Below are 21,940 nucleotides of genomic sequence, written 5' to 3' on the forward strand. Positions count from 1 at the left end.
AGAGTCCAGCCTGGCCCAAAGTGGTTCTGGGTATAAAAACTGGCATCAAAGTGGGCAGATAGGCATTTTTTCCTAATTTGAATAAGTAACAGCTGTTTTCAAAGGGTTAAATGAGTTTGGGCCACTGATCTCACACTGATATTACACAGAGAGGGATGCCCCGCATCACATCCAACAGAGTCCAGCCTGGCCCAAAGTGGTTCTGGGTATAAAAACTGGCATCAAAGTGGGCACATAGCCATTTTTCATGATTTGAATAAGTAACAGCTATTTTCAAAGGGTTAAATGAGTTTGGGCCACTGATCTCACACTGATAATCCACAGAGAGGGATGCCCGGCATCACATCCAAGAGACTCCAGCCTGGCCCAAAGTGGTTCTGGGGTATAAAAAACTGGCATCAAAGTGGGCAGATTGGCATTTTTTTTCCTAATTTGAATAAGTAACAGCTGTTTTCAAAGGGTTAAATGAGTTTGGGGCACGGATCGCACATTGATATTGCACAGAGAGGGATGCCCCGCATCAGATCCAAGAGAGTCCAGCCTGGCCCAAAGTGGTTTTAGGGTATAAAAACTGGCATCAAAGTGGGCAGATTGGCATTTTTTCCTAATTTGAATAAGTAACAGCTGTTTTCAAAGGGTTAAATGAGTTTGGGCCACTGATCTCACACTGATAATACACAGAGAGGGATGCCCCGCATCATACCCAAGAGAGTCCAGCCTGGCCCAAAGTGGTTCTGGGTATAAAAAACTGGCGTCAAAGTGGGCACATAGCCATTTTTCATGATTTGAATAAGTAACAGGTATTTTCAAAGGGTTAAATGAGTTTGGGCCACTGATCTCACACTGATAATACACAGAGAGGGATCCCCCGCATCACATCCAAGAGAGTCCAGCCTGGCCCAAAGTGGTTTCTGGGTATAAAAACTGGCATCCAAAGTGGGCAGATTGGCATTTTTTCCTAATTTGAATAAGTAACAGCTGTTTTCAAAGGGTTAAATGAGTTTGGGCCACTGATCTCACACTGATATTACACAGAGAGGGATGCCCCCGCATCACATCCAACAGAGTCCAGCCTGGCCCAAAGTGGTTCTGGGTATAAAAACTGGCATCAAAGTGGGCACATAGCCATTTTTCATGATTTGAATAAGTAACAGCTATTTTCAAAGGGTTAAATGAGTTTGGGCCACTGATCTCACACTGATAATACACAGAGAGGGATGCCCGGCATCACATCCAAGAGACTCCAGCCTGGCCCAAAGTGGTTCTGGGTATAAAAAACTGGCATCAAAGTGGGCAGATTGGCATTTTTTCCTAATTTGAATAAGTAACAGCTGTTTTCAAAGGGTTAAATGAGTTTGGGCCACGGATCTCACATTGATATTGCACAGAGAGGGATGCCCCGCATCAGATCCAAGAGAGTCCAGCCTGGCCCAAAGTGGTTTTTGGTATAAAAACTGGCATCAAAGTGGGCAGATTGGCATTTTTTTCCTAATTTGAATAAGTAACAGCTGTTTTCAAAGGGTTAAATGAGTTTGGGCCACTGATCTCACACTGATAATACACAGAGAGGGATGCCCCGCATCATACCCAAGAGAGTCCAGCCTGGCCCAAAGTGGTTCTGGGTATAAAAACTTGGCGTCAAAGTGGGCACATAGCCATTTTTCATGATTTGAATAAGTAACAGGTATTTTCAAAGGGTTAAATGAGTTTGGGCCACTGATCTCACACTGATAATACACAGAGAGGGATGCCCCGCATCACATCCAAGAGAGTGCAGCCTGGCCCAAAGTGGTTCTGGGTATAAAAAACTGGCATCAAAGTGGGCACATAGCCATATTTCATGATTTGAATAAGTAACAGCTATTTTCAAAGGGTTCAGTGAGTTTGGGCCACTGATCTCACACTACGTACACACAGATAGGCATGCCCCGCATTACATCCAAGAGAGTCCAGCCTGGCCCAAAGTGGTTCTGGGTATAAAAACTGGCATCAAAGTGGGCACATAGCCATTTTTCATGATTTGAATAAGTAACAGCTGTTTTCAAAGGGTTAAATGAGTTTAGGCCACTGATCTCACACTGATAATACACAGATAGGCATGCCCCGCATTACATCCAAGAGAGTCCAGCCTGGCCCAAAGTGGTTCTGGGTATAAAAACTGGCATCAAAGTGGGCACATAGCCATTTTTCATGATTTGAATAAGTAACAGCTATTTTCAAAGGGTTAAATGAGTTTGGGCCACTGATCTCACACTGATAATACACAGATAGGCATGCCCCGCATTACATCCAAGAGAGTCCAGCCTGGCCCAAAGTGGTTCTGGGTATATAAACTGGCATCAAAGTGGGCAGATGGGCATTTTTGTCCTATTTTGAATAAGTAACAGGTGTTTTCAAAGGGTTAAATGAGTTTGGGCCACTAATCTCACATTGATAATACACAGATAGGCATGCCCCGCATCACATCCAACAGAGTCCAGCCTGGCCCAAACTGGTTCTGGGTATAAAAACTGGCATCAAAGTTGGCAGATTTGAATTTTTTCCTGATTTGAATAAGTAACAGCTATTTTCAAAGGGTTAAATGAGTTTGAGCCACTGATCTCACACTGATAATACACAGAGAGGGGCCCCGCATCACACTGATAATACACAGAGAGGGATGCCCCGCATCACACTGATAATACACAGAGAGGGATGCCCCGCATCACACTGATAATACACAGAGAGGGATGCCCTGTGGGTCCTTACCAGACTTTGGAGCAAATGCCAAACTTTACTGAAACGGTAATGAGGATTAAGGTAAAACACATACCTTTGGTTTTTTTGGTGCAATAAGGGGCTATCAGCAGTTTAGATTAATCTAACTGGCTGACAGTTCCCCTTTAATAATGGTCATTATTTGCCCTTATTTTTACTTTGTTTAAACATAGCCTAAAGGGTTATCCTGGAAAAATTGAAAAAAAAAAGAACGAAAATTAACCCTTAACTAAAGAACTTATATATTCCTTGTTGGCTTTACTCGGAGATTGCTGGTCCAGTCACATGATGCAACCTTTCTTACAGTGATGTCCTACTTCCTTCCATCTTCTTGGGTATGGTGACGTTAGCACTTGGGGGCAAAGCCATCTCTCGTACCCAGAACGGCCTTCCTACACGTGCGCAGTGCGATCATTAGTATTGCAGCATGCATCTGCTAATCCACTGGGTACAGGGACATCAATGCTCCCGTAATCAGGTTCTGCTGGCTACAAGGGCGGTCTTACTGGCTACAAAGGGGTCCTATATGGCTACAAGGGGACCCTGACATTGCAGGCAACACATAGGACAAATATATTTCAATGGCCCTGTTCACACATCTGTACAAGTGTTCAGGTCCACGTCCCACGCTACAAAAAAATAAAGGATAGATTATAGTGCGGACTTGCATTTGCGGCACGAATCATTGTCTTCTACATAGTGCTCCGTAAACTGCGTAGCACTGTTACTGCACATTCATAGTGCGGTCCACCATTACAGGTCCGTATTCACTGGCTGAACTATGGATGTGTGAATGAGGCCTAACATAGCCTAAAGCAGACCTGTCAGCAGAAAACATTGCTGCAGGTATTGTTACTATAGAAATGTATTCAGGGTTAGCCGAGAAATGTTTAATAAGACGAGATGGGACAGCGAATTCTGGGATCCTGTTATGCTGACAAATGCCTCCTGAGTACTTTAGCCCTGTTTGCTTAAAGGGGAAGTGCGGCGCTAAACATTTATTTACAAAATACCCAGAACCACTTTGGGCCAGGCTGGACTCTCTTGGATGTGATGCGGGGCATCCCTCTCTGTGTATTATCAGTGTGAGATCAGTGGCCCAAACTCATTTAACCCTTTGAAAACAGCTGTTACTTATTCAAATCATGAAAAATGGCTATGTGCCCACTTTGATGCCAGGTTTTATACCCAGAACCACTTTGGGCCAGGCTGGACTCTCTTGGGTATGATGCGGGGCATCCCTCTCTGTGTATTATCAGTGTGAGATCCGTGGCCCAAACTCATTTAACCCTTTGAAAATAGCTGTTACTTATTCAAATCATGAAAAATGCCTATCTGCCCACTTTGATGCCAGTTTTTATACCCAGAACCACTTTGGGCCAGGCTGGACTCTCTTGGATGTAATGCGGGGCATGCCTATCTGTGTGTACGTAGTGTGAGATCAGTGGCCCAAACTCATTTAACCCTTTGAAAACAGCTGTTACTTATTCAAATTAGGAAAAAATGCCAATCTGCCCACTTTGATGCCAGTTTTATACCCAGAACCACTTTAAGCCAGGCTGGACTCTCTTGGATGTGATGCGGGGCATCCCTCTCTGTGTAATATCAGTGTGAGATCAGTGGCCCAAACTCATTTAACCCTTTGAAAACAGCTGTTACTTATTCAAATTAGGAAAAAATGCCACTCTGCCCACTTTGATGCAGTTTTTATACCCAGAACCACTTTGGGCCAGGCTGGACTCTCTTAGATGTGATGCGGGGGCATCCCTCTCTGTGTAATATCAATGTGAGATCAGTGGCCCAAACTCATTTAACCCTTTGAAAATAGCTGTTACTTATTCAAATCATGAAAAATGGCTATGTGCCCACTTTGATGCCAGTTTTTATACCCAGAACCACTTTGGGCTAGGCTGGACTCTGTTGGATGTGAGGCGGGGCATCCCTCTCTGTGTAATATCAGTGTGAGATCAGTGGCCCAAACTCATTTAACCCTTTGAAAATACCTGTTACTTATTCAAATTGGGAAAAAATGCCAATCTGCCAACTTTGATGCCAGTTTTTATACCCAGAACCACTTTGGGCCAGGCTGGACTTTCTTGGATGTGATGCGGGGTATGCCTATCTGTGTGAACCTAGTGTGAGATCAGTGGCCCAAACTCACTGAACCCTTTGAAAATAGCTGTTACTTATTCAAATCATGAAATATGGCTATGTGCCCACTTTGATGCCAGTTTTTATACCCAGAACCACTTTGGGCCAGGCTGGACTCTCTTGGGTATGATGCAGGGCATCCCTCTCTGTGTATTATCAGTGTGAGATCAGTGGCCCAAAGTCAATTTTATTTTTAAATAATAATTTTGTGGTTTTACTTTCATGCCCATTTTTATGCCAACCCGTGGGGTCTTTTTTGCCATTTTTATCACCAGTCCTCTCAGGGGCCCCTCACTTACGGTAGGGTATGAATATTATTCATTTTCTGTAAGAATAATAGCTAAAACAGGAAAAAGAAAAATCCTCTGAATAAGAAACTGCCGAATAAGAAACCAACTTCAGCCCCGAATAAGAAACTGGCCGAATAAGAAACCAACTTCAGCCTCGTATAAATCACTGTATATTGCTCCTATGTGTGACTATCCATATACCTGTATACTGTCCATAAACCTCTCCTGTTGTGATATATATATATATATATTATATATATATATATATATATATATATATATATTATAATATATATATATATATACACAGTGAGTCCAAGAAGTATTTGATCCCTTGCTGATTTTCTTTGTTTGCCACTAATAAAGACACTATCCTTCAGCACTTTTAATGGTAGATGTATTCTTACATGGAGAGACAGAATATTAAAAAGAAAATCCAGAAAATAAATCTAAGGAATATATATTAATTGATTTGTATTTCATGGAGTGAAATAAGTATTTGATCCCTTAGTATTCATTAGCAGTTCTGGCTTTTACAGACCAGTTAGACACTCCCAATCCACTTGTTACCTGACCTGAAGCCGCCTGTTCTCACTAATCACGTGTGTGAGAAACAACTGTCCACAGAATCAGACAGATCACACAGATTTCAAGTCTCCAACATGGGTAAAACCAAAGAGCTGTCACAGGACCTCAGAGTCAGAATTGTTGACCTTCACAAAGCTGGAAATGGGCTACAAAAAGATTAGTAAGGTGTTGGATGTGAAAGTAGCAACTATTGGTGCAATTATCCAGAAAGTTTAAAAGAGTATAACATGACAATCAACAGACCTCGGCCCGATGCTCCAAAGAAGATTTCGCCTGGTGGGGTGGCAATGATGCTGAGAACAGTCAGAAAATCGTCCTGCAACCACTCGGCAGGAGTTAGCAAATGACCTGAAGGCAGCTGGGACCACAGTTTGCAAGGAAACAATTGGCAACACTTTGCGCAACAATGGATTCACATCCTGCAGTGCCCGAAAGGTACCCCTGCTGAAGAGAGCACATGTGGAGGCGCGCCTCAAGTATGCCAATGATCATTTGAAAGATGAACCAAGTTATTGGGAGAAGGTTTTGTGGTCAGATGAGACCAAAAATTGAACTTTTTGGCCTCAACTCCACCCGCCATGTGTGGAGGAAGAAAAATGCTGCCTATGACCCCAAGAACACTGTGCCCACCGTCAAGCATGGAGGTGGAAGCATAATGTTTTGGGGGTGTTTCTCTGCCAAGGGTACAGGGCTACTTCACCGCATCACTGGGAAGATGGATGGAGCCATGTACCGCACAATCTGAGGGACAACCTCCTCCCCTCTGCCAGGGTTCTGAAAATGGGCCGTGGGTTGGGTCTTCCAACATGATACGTACCCTAAACATACAGCAAAGGCAACAAAGGATTGGCTCAAGAAAAAATCACATTAAGGTCATGGAGTGGCCCAGCCAGTCGCCAGACCTCAATCCGATCGAAAATCTGGAGGGAGCTGAAGGTCAGAGTTGCCAGCGACAGCCCACCAACCTTCATGATTAGAGAGAATCTGCAAAGAAGAGTGGGCCAAAATTCCCCCTGGTGTGTGCGCTAAACTTGTGGTTAACTACAACAAACGTCTCACCGCTGTGCTTGCAAAACAAAGGCTTTGCCACTAAGTATTGAGTGTGGTTTGGCGAGAGGGATCAAATACTTATTTTCCTCAATGAAATACAAATTAATTAAAATATATTCTTTAAATTATATTCTGGATTTTTTTCTTGATATTCTGGTCTCTCCATGTTAGAATATACACTGGTACTTTGGTTTGAGAGTAACTTGGTTTAAGAGCTCACAGTTTTCCAAAATTGTGGACTTGGTTTAAAGAGCTCCCATGTACTGGGTGGGAGCGTGAGTTAGGGAGGGGCATGGTCTGTATAGCGGGGTCTATAGCGCTGTACTCTGACCCAGGAAGTCTCCCTCACCTTCCAAATCATAGCAGATCCACTTCAGGCTGGGGCTTTACATCAGGGGAACAGGACTGTGGGGGTAATTTCTTCATAGCTGTAACCCTGTCTCCTCGGACAGAGAGTGCTGCTATACTATGCCCCACATATTCCCATGCTGAACAAACACCCCTTCCCCCATTGCTGTCATGTGACCTCTGACAGCTTTCCTGCTTCTCTATTCTAGCCCGTTGTACTACGCTCCTGCATTATGGGGATCTGCAGTTCCATCCTGTATCTACAAACTGCTGCATTGTTATCAGGGTTATGCAGTTACTATACATTATACATCACATGCTGATTGTTATACTGTACAGTAACTTATAATATCACATATCCAGCTGCTGCTGTGTTATCAGGGTTATACAGTTACTATACATTATATACCACATGCTGCTATACTGTACAGTAACTTAGCAGCTGGATATGTGATATATGTGTTATCAGGGTTATGCAGTTACTATACATTATACACCACATGCTGCTATACTGTACAGTAACTTATATATCACATATCCAGCTGCTGTGTTATCAGGGTTATACAGTTACTATACATTATATACCACATGCTGCTATACTGTACAGTAACTTATATATCACATATCCAGCTGCTGTGTTATCAGGTTATGCAGTTACTATACATTATACCACCACATGCTGCTATACTGTACAGTAACTTATATATCACATATCCAGCTGCTGTGTTATCAGGGTTATACGTTACTATACATTATACACCACATGCTGCTATACTGTACAGTAACTTATATATCACATATGCCAGCTGCTGTGTTATCAGGGTTATACAGTTACTATACATTATACACCACATGCTGCTATACTGTACAGTAACTTTATATATCACATATCCAGCTGCTGTGTTATCGGGTTATACAGTTTACTATACATTATACACCACATGCTGATTGTTATACTGTACAGTAACTTATAATATCACATATTCTGCTGTTTCTGAATGTTTGTTTCAATCTGTTTTACATGTTATTCACAATAATAAAATCATTATTTTTGGGGTGTGCAACACAATTATCTTGCATTGGATTACAAGTGCAGTCCCAGAACCAATTATGCTCGTACCCCAAGGCACACACTGTATCTACCATTTAAAAGTGCTGAAAGGATAGTGTCTTTATTAGTGGGGCAAACAAAGAAAATCAGCAAGGGGATCAAATACTTCTTGGACTCACTGTATGTAGCTTTAGGGTATGTGCACACTGTGGGAAGAGTGACAGAAATTCTGTTGCTGAATCCTGCGCTAGCTCTCCGTCCGTGTCATAGACTCCATACTATGCGGGCGAATTCCAGGCGTCCGTCCGAAGAATGAACACGTTCATTCTTTGGACGGGTGAAGGAATCTACCTGTGCATAGAATGGAGTCTATGACACGGACGGAGACGCGCGAGCTGAGGCGGATTCCGCACAGAATTTCTGTCACTCTTCCACAGTGTGCCATGATCTTTCCTTGTGTGCAGGCAATGTTCCAAAAAATCGTTGGTGTGTCGTTGATTGTATATTTTTAGCTGACCATGAAATCATTGTTAATCAACTCGCTAATCTTTCGGTGTATGTGGAACGTTGTTCGGCCGTTATTTACGATCATTCACATACTAGAGTGTACAAAACAACCGCAATTGTGATCATAACTAAAAGACTATCATTCTGTGTGTTTGTGGGTGAACGATTGTAGGTAGTCCCAAAAAATCTTATTCCAATAGTTAATTGTCAAGAATGAAAAAAAACGTTTTTTCTAACGGGACCCTCATTCTTTATTTCCTTTTGTCTTTGCAGATGACGCTGAGTTGTGAAAACCAGAATGAATAGCAGGCGGTGCCGGGAGGAGTTCTTTGTCCATTATGTCGGCTGTAAGTAATGAACGTTTCACCGGCGACCCGTTGCTGCACCCAAAAACCGTTCCTGTGGGCCCGCTTCTCTCCTGAGGCACCTGAGTCCATTTGGTTTGTGGTGGTGTTTTATTTGTTTTTGTTTTTTCCTATTTTGCTTTGAAGTGACGGTGCACCCCATTCTTAAATGTTGTTACTACATCCACCTACAGCAAATGGTCCGAAGTTATCATGTAACCGTGCGTGTTGCTCATGAATGCTTTTTCGAGTAGGTTACTGATCACAATTGTCTTATTTGATTTTAGTCAAACTTAAATTTTCTGATAGAGCGAGTGAAATCTGCTGATCTGTGTAATCTGTGTTCTTCATTCCATGTGGATTTATTCTGCTGGATGTCAACCAGGGTCAAAGTCAGATTCCCCAAATTACACAAGGGTTGTGCTTTACGGCTATGCTCACATAAAATAAAAGAAAAATATGGTCCTCATTTAGAGGTTAACGTACGGACATATTTTCAATGTAATAATGCGCTTCATTGAATTCAATAGGAAATTGGCCACCAGTGCACACAGTATAGAATAACCTTCCAAATAATGAACACGCGCATTATTTACCTCTTGCTTTTGCAAAATACGCTGTTTTTTTTTCCTGTGCTCACACATTGTTTTTATTTTCATTCAGAATGATGTTGGTATATACCTTTTTATTTTCCTATGTGTGAACCTACCTCAGGGCCCTAGTACACAAATTGGTGATCTGCAAATTGGGCTTATTTGGGCAGATTAGCGCTCTGTGTAATAAAGACACGATCGGCTGATCACGTCTTTTGGTCCCAGACCTAAAATCAGTAGCCACTGACCGCACGTGGCTCCGTGTAATAGTGATGCACGGGCCGACAGCTGATGAATCTGTAAATAAAATATTAGAATTTGGACATTACCTCTCCATGCTCCCTGTTGTATTTCTGGCTTCTCCCCTCTCCCCGCAACTTCAGAGCTGGTCTCTGAACTGATAGGGACCGCCACGGCCAATGATTGGCTGAGCAGCTTTTCATGTCAGAGACTTGCTCTGAAGTTCCACCAAAGGATGCGAATGGTGTGCAAAAGCGAGAAGAACTCCTGGGAGCGTGGAGAGGTAATGTATGATATAAATCCCTTGATAATTGTGTAATAGGCTCTGGATTGCTGCTACTTTACTATGATGACGTGCAATACGACCCTGAGGCAGGTAGTCGAAGTTCTGCCTGCCCGTCCTGGTCAGAGGTCTCTGAGCTCTGCTTACACTATCTGTGACTCTGTTTTCCGGCACTTACTGTTCCGATACCTTCTTTTTTTTCCCTTTTATATTCACATGCAGCAGAATTGGTGCAGAAAGTTTGATTAATCACCTGTCCCCACACGAAAAACAATATAAAATGGTCCAGAAAAACTCCACTCCACAATGACCCACTGTATCAGCACGATGATGGCAGTTCATGGATACGAGAGGAGAAAAAGCAACATCTCACCCATCCAATAGGTCCAGACGAAACTGTATAGTCCGTTTCAGACTAGTCATGGCGGTCAAACAGGTTAATGTCATTTCTCCACATTAGGTATGTAACAGACTACTCCTAGGGTAACCCCAATGAAGATCTATGTATGAGACTAACCCTTCTTGCACAGAGTGTATCGGGGCACTCTCCCTAAAAGAACTACCCCCTACCCCAAGCTATCCCTTGGTCTGACCCTAATTTACCCATAAAGAAGACCATTTCCTCAGACGCTGTTTTCATATTTAGTCCCTGCCACTGTACACAAGTCCCTTCTCCTTCACTCCATGGATCAGCTTGTCTTGAGGGTCTGCATAGGGTTTGCTACCGCAAAAAAAAAAGAAACCTTCTGATTTAACTTCCCCTTTGGACCAATTTGATGTGTATATTAAGGGGCAGACCAGAGGGGGGTAGCTCAGGGTATGGGTCACCCTGTTTAGGGATAATACCTTGATAGCACCTGTGCGGGAAGGGTTGCACTCATGCATCGAGCCTATATCAGGCTTACACTTCGGGCCAGTTTTGTCCATACCCCATGTGAGGAACGACATTAACCCTTACTGCCATGACTATCTAAAACAGACTATATGGTTTCGTATGCACTTGTTGGATGGGTGAGATTGTGTGTTTTCTCCTCTCATATTCTATGAGTTGCCATAATCATGCTGTTACCCCTGGGGGGGTCACTGTGGAGTTGTTATAGTGCATAAAATGGGGCATAAAAGATTTTCACTGCTTAACACCTTTGTTCTTGGAGAGAGAAGCCACCGCCAGAGATGTCTGACTACGGCTTACTCCTCCCTGAAGAGAATTCGGAAACGTTCAGTTGTGCTGAACATTTCATGTGTATGGGGAGGATGGAAGAGATAACAATCGGCTGAAAAGTTGTTGAAGGTGTACGGGCACCTTTAAATTAGTCTTCAGGTGCATCAGTTTATCGGCCTGAAATTGTTGTCCTTAAAGACTTTATTTCTGCGTTTGCACCAAGTTTTAGTAAATCTGGGCCACGGTGGATTCTTTCAGTGGCAGCAAAGTGAATGTAGAATAGTAGAAACCTCGTCCACAGTTCTCTGTACGCTTTCGATACGCTGTAGATTTATGGCTAATTTTCCCCTGGCGTTCAGTGCGGGAATCTGCAGTTGTTGCCGATATTGCTTTGAGAGTGCGGATCCTCAGCAATTTTCACAGCGGCAGGTGGGAGATGCATTGACTCTGCATCAGAGTCTCAAAATTTGGTGTGGATTTTCCACTGCAGAGAACTGACAGCATTTTTGTAGTTTGTCGGTATGTGACCCTGCTGCCCAGAGTCACAGACTGCCATAACAACCTTCATAAATGGCGCCAAATAACTGGTGAACGGGACCTAGTGAGGTAAGGAATGTCACCGATGATCTCCTAGATCCCAGAGCGTTTGTACATGGATGTAACGACTTTCAGGGCAGACCGCACGAGCCTTTGGTCAATGTTCTGCCCTGGACGAAGAATGGACTATACAAAATGGTCAGATGGGACCATGTAAAATTGATCTGTTTGGAGCTAAATTTACAGGTTACACTTAATGGTGTTAATAAAACCTCCATTTGCCTGCAGTTACACTTACTGCACTCTGCCCTTCTCAGCTGGGTCACAGAATTTTTTATTTTTTTAAGACTTGTCAAAATTTCAGTTTTTATTTATTTTTTCCTTCTTGTGTTGCCTTATTGCCCTAAATGTCTGATGTCTAGAGGGCGTTCCACCTCCTCATTATGTGAGCTCGCTTGTTTCTGCAGTGAACCGTCGCCAAAACGAATGGGTGGACAAAACCCGACTTGTGGTTCCCAAAACGGTGAAAGAAGAGCCGGCAGCTAACAGTACGGACCCAGAAACAACTGAGGACGAAAAAGCTCCTCTGAAACGGAAAAACGATGATGGTGGTTCACCTGAAGCGAAGGTAATGCAGGGTTCAGTCCTCCCGGGCTACTTTGCCAGCTGTTGCCACAAATTTCTGCTCTCTGCTGGCTGAGTAGCCGCATTCTCTCTTCCCTCCACTGACCATATCCTGATCAGTTTTATTAATGGTTCATTTTTTATATATATATTTATGTTTTTTACGTATCTGCTGCATTATGGAGGAAATGCACATTGAAACTATGATGTTGTCTCTTTGGGGCAGCTTTGGATTGGTTAAAGGGGTAGTGCGGTGTAAAGCATTATTTCACTAAATAACACACATTACAAAGTTATACAACTTTGTAATGTGTGTTATTTAAGTGAATGCCCCCCCCCCCCACGCTAGACCCGGAAGTGTGATGCTGTATACTTACGGTATCACTGTCGACCCCGGCTGCCATCTTGGGATTATCACGTCATCTTCAGGAGGCCGGCTGGACTGCTCCAGCCCTCCCTCATGCCAGCCCCCCTCCAGAGTGTCATCAGCTGCGACTGGCTGAGTATAACTATGCCGGAGGGGGGCCGGCATGAGGGAGGGCTGGAGCGGTCCGACCAGCCTCCTGAAGATTATGTCGTCTCAAGATGGCGGCCGGGGTCGACAATGATACTGTAAGTATACAGCATCACACTTCCGGGTCTAGTGGGGGGGGAAACATTGGGTAAGGGGGCCATTCACTTAAATAACACACATTACAAAGTTGTATAACGTGTATACGTGTATAATGTGTGTTATTTAGTGAAATAATGCTTTACACTGCACTACCCCTTTAAGGCTTAAGGGCTGTCACATTTGCTGTATGTTCAGATCCAAGGTTGGGATCCAGTATCATCCTGTAGCTAAGGAAATCCTTTAGGAATGGCTTTCCTGATCTAACATGGTGTGAGCCTGTCTGAATGTACAGTGTGTATAAGGGGATCCCCTGAAGTAAAGCCTATACAGGGATTCCTATTTTACCTAAATTTTTCTCTAACGCTTGGCAGAACGCCTCAGGATATTCAGACATCAGGTCTCTGGAGGGTTTCCTTGGGAGGACATTTTTTAATTTTATTTTTTGTTATTGGGATCCGCTCATTCTGATTCTCATCCTTTCTGTATGCTACTGACTATGTCACCGTGTAATACGTTAAATAAAGATGACTTCACTGTTGTATGTTTTGCTTTGATTTACCTTAATTTGTATATTACCGAATGATGGAGTAACTCTCTTACAAGCTCCCGGAGTCCTATTGCCTAGACATGCTTCTCAGGATATATGAATTGCATTTTCATATTTGATACCAGTCGCTGGTATATATTCCCGTATGCTTCATGATTTGCTGCTTGGACCACTGAGGAGGGCTGATGGCCGCTCTAGGGTAATGTCACACGGGACAGATTCACTGTGAAAATCCACAGCATTTCCACATAAGAATCTACAGTGGGAAAACCATACAAGGATGTGCAGTTGTAAAGATTGGTGCTGATTTGATTATTTATATAAATAAAAAATAAATAAATAAAAAGCATTTAAAAAGTGCAGTTCTCCGATCTCATTGCTAGTACCTGAACCGTATGATCGTACCCTTGCGGCCCTATTACACAGAGCGATAATTGGCCGAATCATGACGATTGGCCGATTATTGCTCTGTGTAATGGAGACAACGATCATCAGCTGATTGTATTTTTGGATCCTGACCTTAAATCATCGGCCGCCGGGCGCGCATTACTGCATGCAATGGTGCATGTAGATGTACGGCCAATGGCTGATGACGGTGTAAAAAAAAAAACAATAAACTCCATACATACCTCTCTGCGGCCCCGGGTGTACTTCTGCCCTCTGCTTGCTTCCCGGAGCCGCAGCTGTAGCTTCAGTGTGGGTCTCTGAACTCACAGTCTGCTCAGCCAATCACTGGCCACGGCGGTCCCGTCTCGGCCAGTGGTTGGCTGAGCAGCCTGTCAGTTCAGGGACTGGCTCTGAAACTACAGCGGCGGCTCCAGGAATCGGGCAGAGGGCAGAAGAACGTGTGGAGCGGTACATTTACAGTTTAAGGGCTGCACGGACATCGCTAACATGCCGCCGTTGCTAAATGATTATTGAGCCGTGTAATAAGCTGAGTAAACGATAGCTGATCGGGTCATGTAATACGGCGCTTACACTAGCGGTGTATAACCTGCACTTTATAGGACTCCTGACAACAGCATGGTATCGTCACGTTATCATATCATTCATGTAGAATTGCAGCTGGTGCCGTCCATTAACCCTTCAGTTGATGGTCTGGAATTCTTGATGATCTATCATGGAACAAAGATAACCCTGATAATATATTAAATGAAGTTGTGGCCCTTCCACACAGGGCGGTCATCAGCTGAACAACCATTCACAGGGACACTTGTCAGTGATTGACCCCTGTGAATGGCCCAGCCATCAGCCAACAATGAGCAAATGCTTGTTCGTCAGATAATCGTATCTATAATTTATTTGCTTACCGCCCATCTCCTTGTGTGCTGCCACAACAATGGCAGTGAACGGGCACACAGACAATATTGATTGGCCAGTGTTAATGTGCCTTTTGAATACAGTCTCTACTCATATTGGGCAGCTATCTTCCTGTGTAAAAGGACTCTGGACCGGCTAGTCTGGCATGGAGGTAGGTAAGCTGATAAGTGTCTGATCTTCAGCATCTCCTCCTTAAGGCCGTATTAGATGGCCCAACTCTTGCTGTAAGTGATTGTGTAAAATAATAAAGACTATGCTTACCTTTCCACACTCTCCCATTGTCCTCCTGCTGTGTCTTCTCTACCTCTGCTCACTGCAGCAGTCGCTGACACTTCTGATCCCATCTCTGCAGTGATTGGACAGCCTCTCGTCAGTGATTGGCTGAGCGGGCTGTACCTGCAGCGAGGATTTCAGTAGTGGCTCGGTATGCAGGGACAAGGCAGGAGGACACGGGTTAGGGGGAGAGGTAAGCATAATCTTTATTATTTTCTATACACATAGTACCCCATTAATCAGTTGTCGCCCACACATCAGCTGCTTTACGCAGTGATGCACGGCCGATAATTTATAAACCATGATCAGCCGAGGAGTTGACGATCACTGCACAGATCGATTTATACCCGAATTGGCCTCATTCAGTTAGTTAATCCCTCCATATAATAGGGCCTTAACGATTCCTTCACACAGACCGATTATTGGTAATGAGACGAAGAACACAGAATTACCTGATAATGGTATTAAAGGGCCAGCGATCAGTCGACGAAGAAACAAATTCTCGCTCCTTAACGGCCAAGAACGATGCATAAACAATCTAGCTATCAATTCATTGAGCCTCGTGAAGGCTCTGCAGCTGATCTCGCTGATCGCCACTCCTTTGCTGCGTGTCATCGGCTCATGTAAAAGGACCTTTACTGTCTGCAGCAGTGTCTTGGAGTGTCCATTGACTGATTCAGAATTATTGCAGATTATCATAATTTCATTCTTTTTTTTTTTTTCATGGCCTGTCCTGATAATAGGCAGACAATATATATGATCGGTAGAGGCCCAGCACCCCCACACAACCAGTGCGCCCGCATACACTAAACAGAGCCAGAAGCAGACGGCTCTGTCCAGTGTGAAGCGGCCATGCTGGGCTACTGCCACTCATCTGCCATTGAGGTCGACCTATTTCATGGTGTATGAATGGGAAAAGTGACATTTGTATATTATACTGCAGCGAAGAGCAACGTTCCGTTATTCTTTTGTCCATGTTGAATTGCTCTTTCAATGGTGTGCAAGACGTCGCCCAGTAATTCATATTCTACCTAAATATTTTGATGATTGTGACCTGGAACAATAACAGATGGGCAGCAGCTCGATGTGCTGTGCATGCTGGGAGGTGTAGTTTCTACATACACAACCAATTTACTTTAGGAAATATTCTTCATACTGCAGCTAGTTGCACCCTGCAGGGGTAATATAAGGCTACATGTATTATATGTCTGTATAGCTTCCGGTGATCACATGCTGCACTGAACGTCTTCTGCTCTTACCCATTTACTGTATCTGTTATTACCCATGAACGTGCATCTGTTATCCGTCCGTCTTATATGTTAGGCTGTATGATGTAAGATGAAGGAAAAGAAGCGGAGCTCTGCGGTTACATACATGTTGTTTGTACTCGTGTTTTCACTTTATATTTTACTTGTTTCAGCATTTTCTGACTTTTATTCCCTTTCTGTAATAATTTTATAAGTTTTCTGACCTGTAATACTTCAGTTGTGAACTTGATATATTTCTCATTATTATTTCTTTAGAAAATTAAGGTTGATGTTGAAAATTCTCCAACAACCAAGTCGGCGGTGTCGTCCGGTGATTTTGCAGAAGAGTTGACTTGCCTTCTGTGCAGCGAGCTCTTCAAGGATCCCGTCATGGTGGAGTGCGGCCATAACTTCTGCCGTAACTGCATCGACAAGGCGTGGAATGGCCAGGAATCCTTCACCTGCCCTGACTGTAAGGAAGTCATCACTGACAAGAGGTACACCACCAACCGGGCCCTGGCTAACCTGGTGAAGAAGACTGTCGGTACCACCGCCGCCCCGGCTAAACCTACTGAGAAGCCTAAACCTGCCGAGAACTGTCCTGAGCACGATGAGAGACTGAAGCTGTACTGTAAGGATGATGGGACCCTGAGCTGTGTCATCTGCCGGGACTCTCTGAAACACGCGAGTCACAACTTCCTGCCCATTCTGGATGCAGTGGGAGTCTACAGGGTAAGCCGTGAGGAATCTTATTCTAAACTCATAGCCACAGGTCTTGATGTTGTCCTACTATATAGGTTGCCCTGTTATTTTTCACTTTATACCGATACAAGATATACCGATCACGTAGTGTTAAATCTGTCAGCAGCAGTTCTGTCATCCTGTAGTATAAGAAGATTTACACCACCATCCTCTGATCCTCCAGTATTCCTATAAAAGCATCTACGCAAAGAGTTGGCAGATGCTCTTTGTTCATAGTTGTCAGAACGTTCTGGTCCACATTATATTATAAATGGCCTTTTACACGGGCTGATCGTTTGAATGTAAGCCTTAATCTTTTGGTGTAAATGTGGCGATCAAACGATGAACGGAAATTTGATCATATGTCGTTGATTGCATCTTTTGAGCTGACCTCAAAAAATTTTTTTTTTCTTAAATCATTTTTTTTTTTTTTTTTATGAAGGTTTTTCGAAAACAAAACTTTACCCTCACAAACAAATAAGCCCCCCACCCTACCCACGGTTTTCCATGTACACTAGTACAAAGAATAATGTAACAAATGCATAGTGCAGGAAGACAACCACTTTTCTTAGCGATGTATCTTTCTCTAAGCTCCTATTGTTTCAAAGATAAAGATACATGCAGAGCTGTAATCACACTTCAGGAAAGCAACCTGGTTGTGCTCCACTCTCCCTGTTCACAAATTAAAGGAGAAGTCCGGTGAAAAATGTTATTTAAGTATTGTATTTCCCCCAAAAAATTATACAAATCACCAATATACACTTATTACGGGAAATGCACATAAAGTGCTTTTTTCGTTCCTGGATAACATGGTGATGTCACTTCCTGGATAACATGGTGATGTCCGAACGCAACTCCCAGAGCTGTGCGGGCTGTGCCTGCTGGAGAGGATGATGGCAGCAGAGGGATGCTCAGTGTCCCCCTGCCATCATCCTCTCCAGCAGCCGGGTCGGGAAGTGACATCACCATGTTATCCAGGAAGTGACATCACCATGTTATCCAGGAAGCAAAGCCTTGATGCAGTTGTAAGTGCAGGGGAAAAAAGCACTTTATGTGCATTTCCCATAATAAGTGTATATTGGGGATTTGTAGAACGTTTTGGGGACAAATAAATATTTTCATCGGACTTCTCCTTTAAAAGTAGGTTTGTGTAAACTCTGCTGTTCTGTGTTCAATGAATTCAGCTCTACTCCCAGGTTTGGGACCTGTAGTGAAAACCCTTACAAGTATTTCATCAAAAAAGAGAATAAATTGAGGGCACTCACTGTTAAAATGACAAAATCTTTATTCAATCCTCTTTAAAAACATATGTTCCATGTGCAGCAGTGAACCGGGACGCCAGGCTACGGCTGATTGCTAGTCCATGACAGCTGTTTCGCACGTCACGCCGTGCTTCTACGATCCGTAGAAGCACGGCGTGACGTGCGAAACAGCTGTCATGGACTAGCAATCAGCCATAGCCTGGCGTCCCGGTTCACTGCTGCACATGGAACATATGTTTTTAAAGAGGATTGAATAAAGATTTTGTCATTTTAACGGTGAGTGCCCTCAATTTATTCTTTTTTTGATGATTTACACATATTTTTTCTTGTGTGAGCACCTCCGTAATTTTTCTACCTCCTTACACTGCTACCAAGTTATAAACTGCCTAGTCGGATAGTGCTAGACCGCTATATCTGATAGACTGGCCCTTACAAGTATTGTTGTCTCTGCAGACAGAGCTGTCGGCCATTGTGGCTCCATTAGAAGAAGCCCTGAAGGTGACAGAACAGCTGACCAGCCAACAGAGTGAGAAGGTCGAGCAGCACAAGGTGAGTGATCGGCTGTTGTGAACAAGAGCAGCACAATGTGAGACTGTCACTGTTCTTTGGCCTTTATGTGTAGTAGACAGTGTTTTTTATTTATTTTTTTTCTTTCTCCTCAGAACAATGTGTCCAAGTTCAGGGAGCACATTGTGTCAGAGTTTGATAAACTGCGATCGTTCTTAAAGGAACGAGAAGAGAAACTTCTGGATCAGCTTCAGGAACAGGGAGAAAGCCTCCTGAAAGAGATGGAGGCCAACGTGGTGAAGATGCAAGAGAACCAGGACAACATTAAAGAGACAATCACTATGGCCAACGAGAGGATGAACGATACGGACTCCATCTTTTTCCTCACTGTAAGTGCCGATGCCTACAGTCCTGTGAAGTCTTGTGTAGGGTCTATGCAGCTGCTCCATTCATTGTGCTGTATTCAACCATTGCTCCACTCTGATGGGATCTTCAGGAGTCCCATTCTTGAGATTGCAGGGAAGTCCCAGCGGTTGGACTCAAGTACACCCTGCAAGATAGGGGATACCTTGTGGACCATCTGTCATCTTGAGTGTGACCATGAACAGAGCAGACCATGCCTGCGCAGCCACCGCCCATTTCACTCCCTATGGACTTGCTGAGCACATTGTTAGTCTATGTTTGGAAAGCCCACAGAGAATGAATGGAGTGGTTACTGTGCACATGTGGCCTGCAGTGTTCATTCGGGGGTTCCAATTTTACAACATTCTCCGATTCAGCAGGGACCCCATTGGTCATAACCTTAGTGATATGCAAGTTATCCTCTATCCTCTAATAAGGATGTAACTTGCTGAGCTAGGAATACCACATATATTTGGATGAATCTCCTGTTATCTTATAACAATTCTTTTTTCTGTTTCTCTTTCCTCCAGGGCATTAAGTCGTTCATTGAGAAGTAAGTTTCTAGCATTCACATTGTTAATCGTTTTATTTCTGAGCCATGTGACAGGTGTGTGCTGATCTTTATACTTTATTGCTCAGGTGTCAGGATGAGCAGCAGGATGTGATGGTCTCCGGGAACACTCTTCTCTCCAAGGATCTGTGTCAGGGAACCTTCAAGGGTCCCATCCAGTACTCTGTATGGAATCAGATGAAATCTTTCATTCAGCCATGTAAGTACTGACTGACGGGGCCCTATAGTGAACAGGTAGAAGCAGTATTGCCAGTACAGTGTTTTTTTTTGTCATTTGACTTGTATATTGCAGTGACTTCAGTGTTAATGATTTCAGCCACTCAGCCTCCTTTCTTGATGGGGTAAACTAAAAGAGCGATGCTTGGAGTACACACTGCTCAGCCATAACATTACCTTTCAGGAGCAGAGTTTGCAGATGTGTGGGTGTCCACAGCATAAGTTTACTTATGGAATGACTTATTCTAAAGGTTATGTATATAAATATATATATACCTTTTTGAAATTTTTATTTAATTACTTTAACCAAAAATTTCCTAGCACCCTGTAATCCTCGTATGAATGTGTATAGTGGCACCAAATCTATGTACTGTCCAACATACGTTTTCTCTTTGTAGTTTGTCACCCACCATTAGGGAGTTGTAATTAGGCACAAAATACCTGCGTGGTGGTTAGAGCACATAGATCGTGACTGGTAGAGCAAAATATTGTGTCTGGCAATTTTTTTTGTGTCTTTAGGATAAATACTTTTGTGCTATAGTGCTTCATGCCGATGTTAAGCATGTGTCCATGTCCTAGATCAGCGCTTCCAAACTTTCCACTGTAGCCTGACCTAAAAGACCAAAGCAATACTTGGGCCTCACCAGACAGACCAAGGTCAAGCCTGGGCCTCACCATCTGTGGTGGATGTCCATCTAAAAGCTAAAAATAATGCTAGGGCTACCCTTCATCTGTATACCAATAGGGCAAGTACAAAGTAACTTAATAATGTTGCAAAACTAGTGATTGTTGCATCCAGCAAAATGACACTGCAGATCATAGTCACTTTGGTGAAAATTGCCTCCCCAGCTGTGTCTCACCAACAACTGTGGCGCCTCACTGGTGGGAATCACTGGCTTAGAGGGTTTTTCTGATATCTGAAGGGGTGGGGTGGGGTTTTATATAACATTGTTTGCTAAATGACCACTAGCAGCAATGTACATACAAAGAAATGCTGGCACGTCCTTGCCGCATGCTACCCTTCATGTCACAGTTGCCTGTGGTGCCAGGGCGTGTTAAGGTGTGTGAGGAGCAAGGGCTAGCCCGAATGGTTTTATTCTACAGAAAATTTAAGGCCCTATTACTTGAAACAATTATCGGACGTATTTGCTTTGTGTAATAGAAGACGTCGATCATCGGCTGATCATTGTCTTTCAACAGGCTGAAACAAACAAACGGCCAAGCAACGATCTGCTGCCGCCACCCCGCGTAATTGAAGCGCCACTATCTCCTATCTCACGATCTTCAGGACAGCTCTCCGCGAGCAACCTGAAATCATTCACCATAGGACACGGAATGATAGTCATTAGTTTCGCTCGCATAAACAATTATTCGTATACTCTAGTATACAAATGGTGTGTACATACACCGAAAGTTTAGTGAACAAGTAACAATGGTTTTATGGTCAGCTCAAAAGATGCGATCAACGACACCTGAACAAATTTTCGTTAGATGTTTGATCGTTGCCTGCATTCACACGGAAAGACGGTTGCTTAAATTCAAACGATATAACTATTTTTCACACTAATCTTTCCATGTAATAGGGTCTGCACTGTAGGGCAAAGTTCAGAAAAGTTAGTGCTGGCTGTGTTACAAAGGTGTTAAAATGCACAGGACATCACAGCTTGTTGTGTACGGGTGGCCATGTTAATCATTCTCCACCACCAAAGGGCCTAC

At 43.5% G+C, this 21,940-nt stretch overlaps 1 protein-coding gene across 4 annotated transcripts in view; it reads left to right on the forward strand.

The window, feature by feature from the left end:
• The first annotated feature begins 9,034 nt into the window (after positions 1–9,034).
• The window catches only part of LOC138801617 (nuclear factor 7, brain-like), a 34,534-nt gene continuing 21,628 nt past the window's right edge, over positions 9,035–21,940 (forward strand). For 3 of the 4 annotated variants that reach the window (XM_069984631.1, XM_069984629.1, XM_069984630.1), the window contains exons 1-6: positions 9,063–9,089; positions 16,802–17,257; positions 18,982–19,077; positions 19,191–19,424; positions 19,968–19,990; positions 20,077–20,207. In XM_069984631.1, the coding sequence (XP_069840732.1) occupies positions 9,081–9,089; positions 16,802–17,257; positions 18,982–19,077; positions 19,191–19,424; positions 19,968–19,990; positions 20,077–20,207 (949 nt within the window). In that variant the 5' untranslated portion in view covers positions 9,063–9,080. Of the gene's footprint in view, positions 9,090–12,368; positions 12,530–16,801; positions 17,258–18,981; positions 19,078–19,190; positions 19,425–19,967; positions 19,991–20,076; positions 20,208–21,940 lie in introns of all 4 variants that reach the window. The other variant, XM_069984632.1, reaches the window with a different exon arrangement.

Source organism: Dendropsophus ebraccatus, chromosome 9 (assembly GCF_027789765.1).
Source record: "Dendropsophus ebraccatus isolate aDenEbr1 chromosome 9, aDenEbr1.pat, whole genome shotgun sequence".
NCBI classification, from domain to species: domain Eukaryota; kingdom Metazoa; phylum Chordata; class Amphibia; order Anura; family Hylidae; genus Dendropsophus; species Dendropsophus ebraccatus.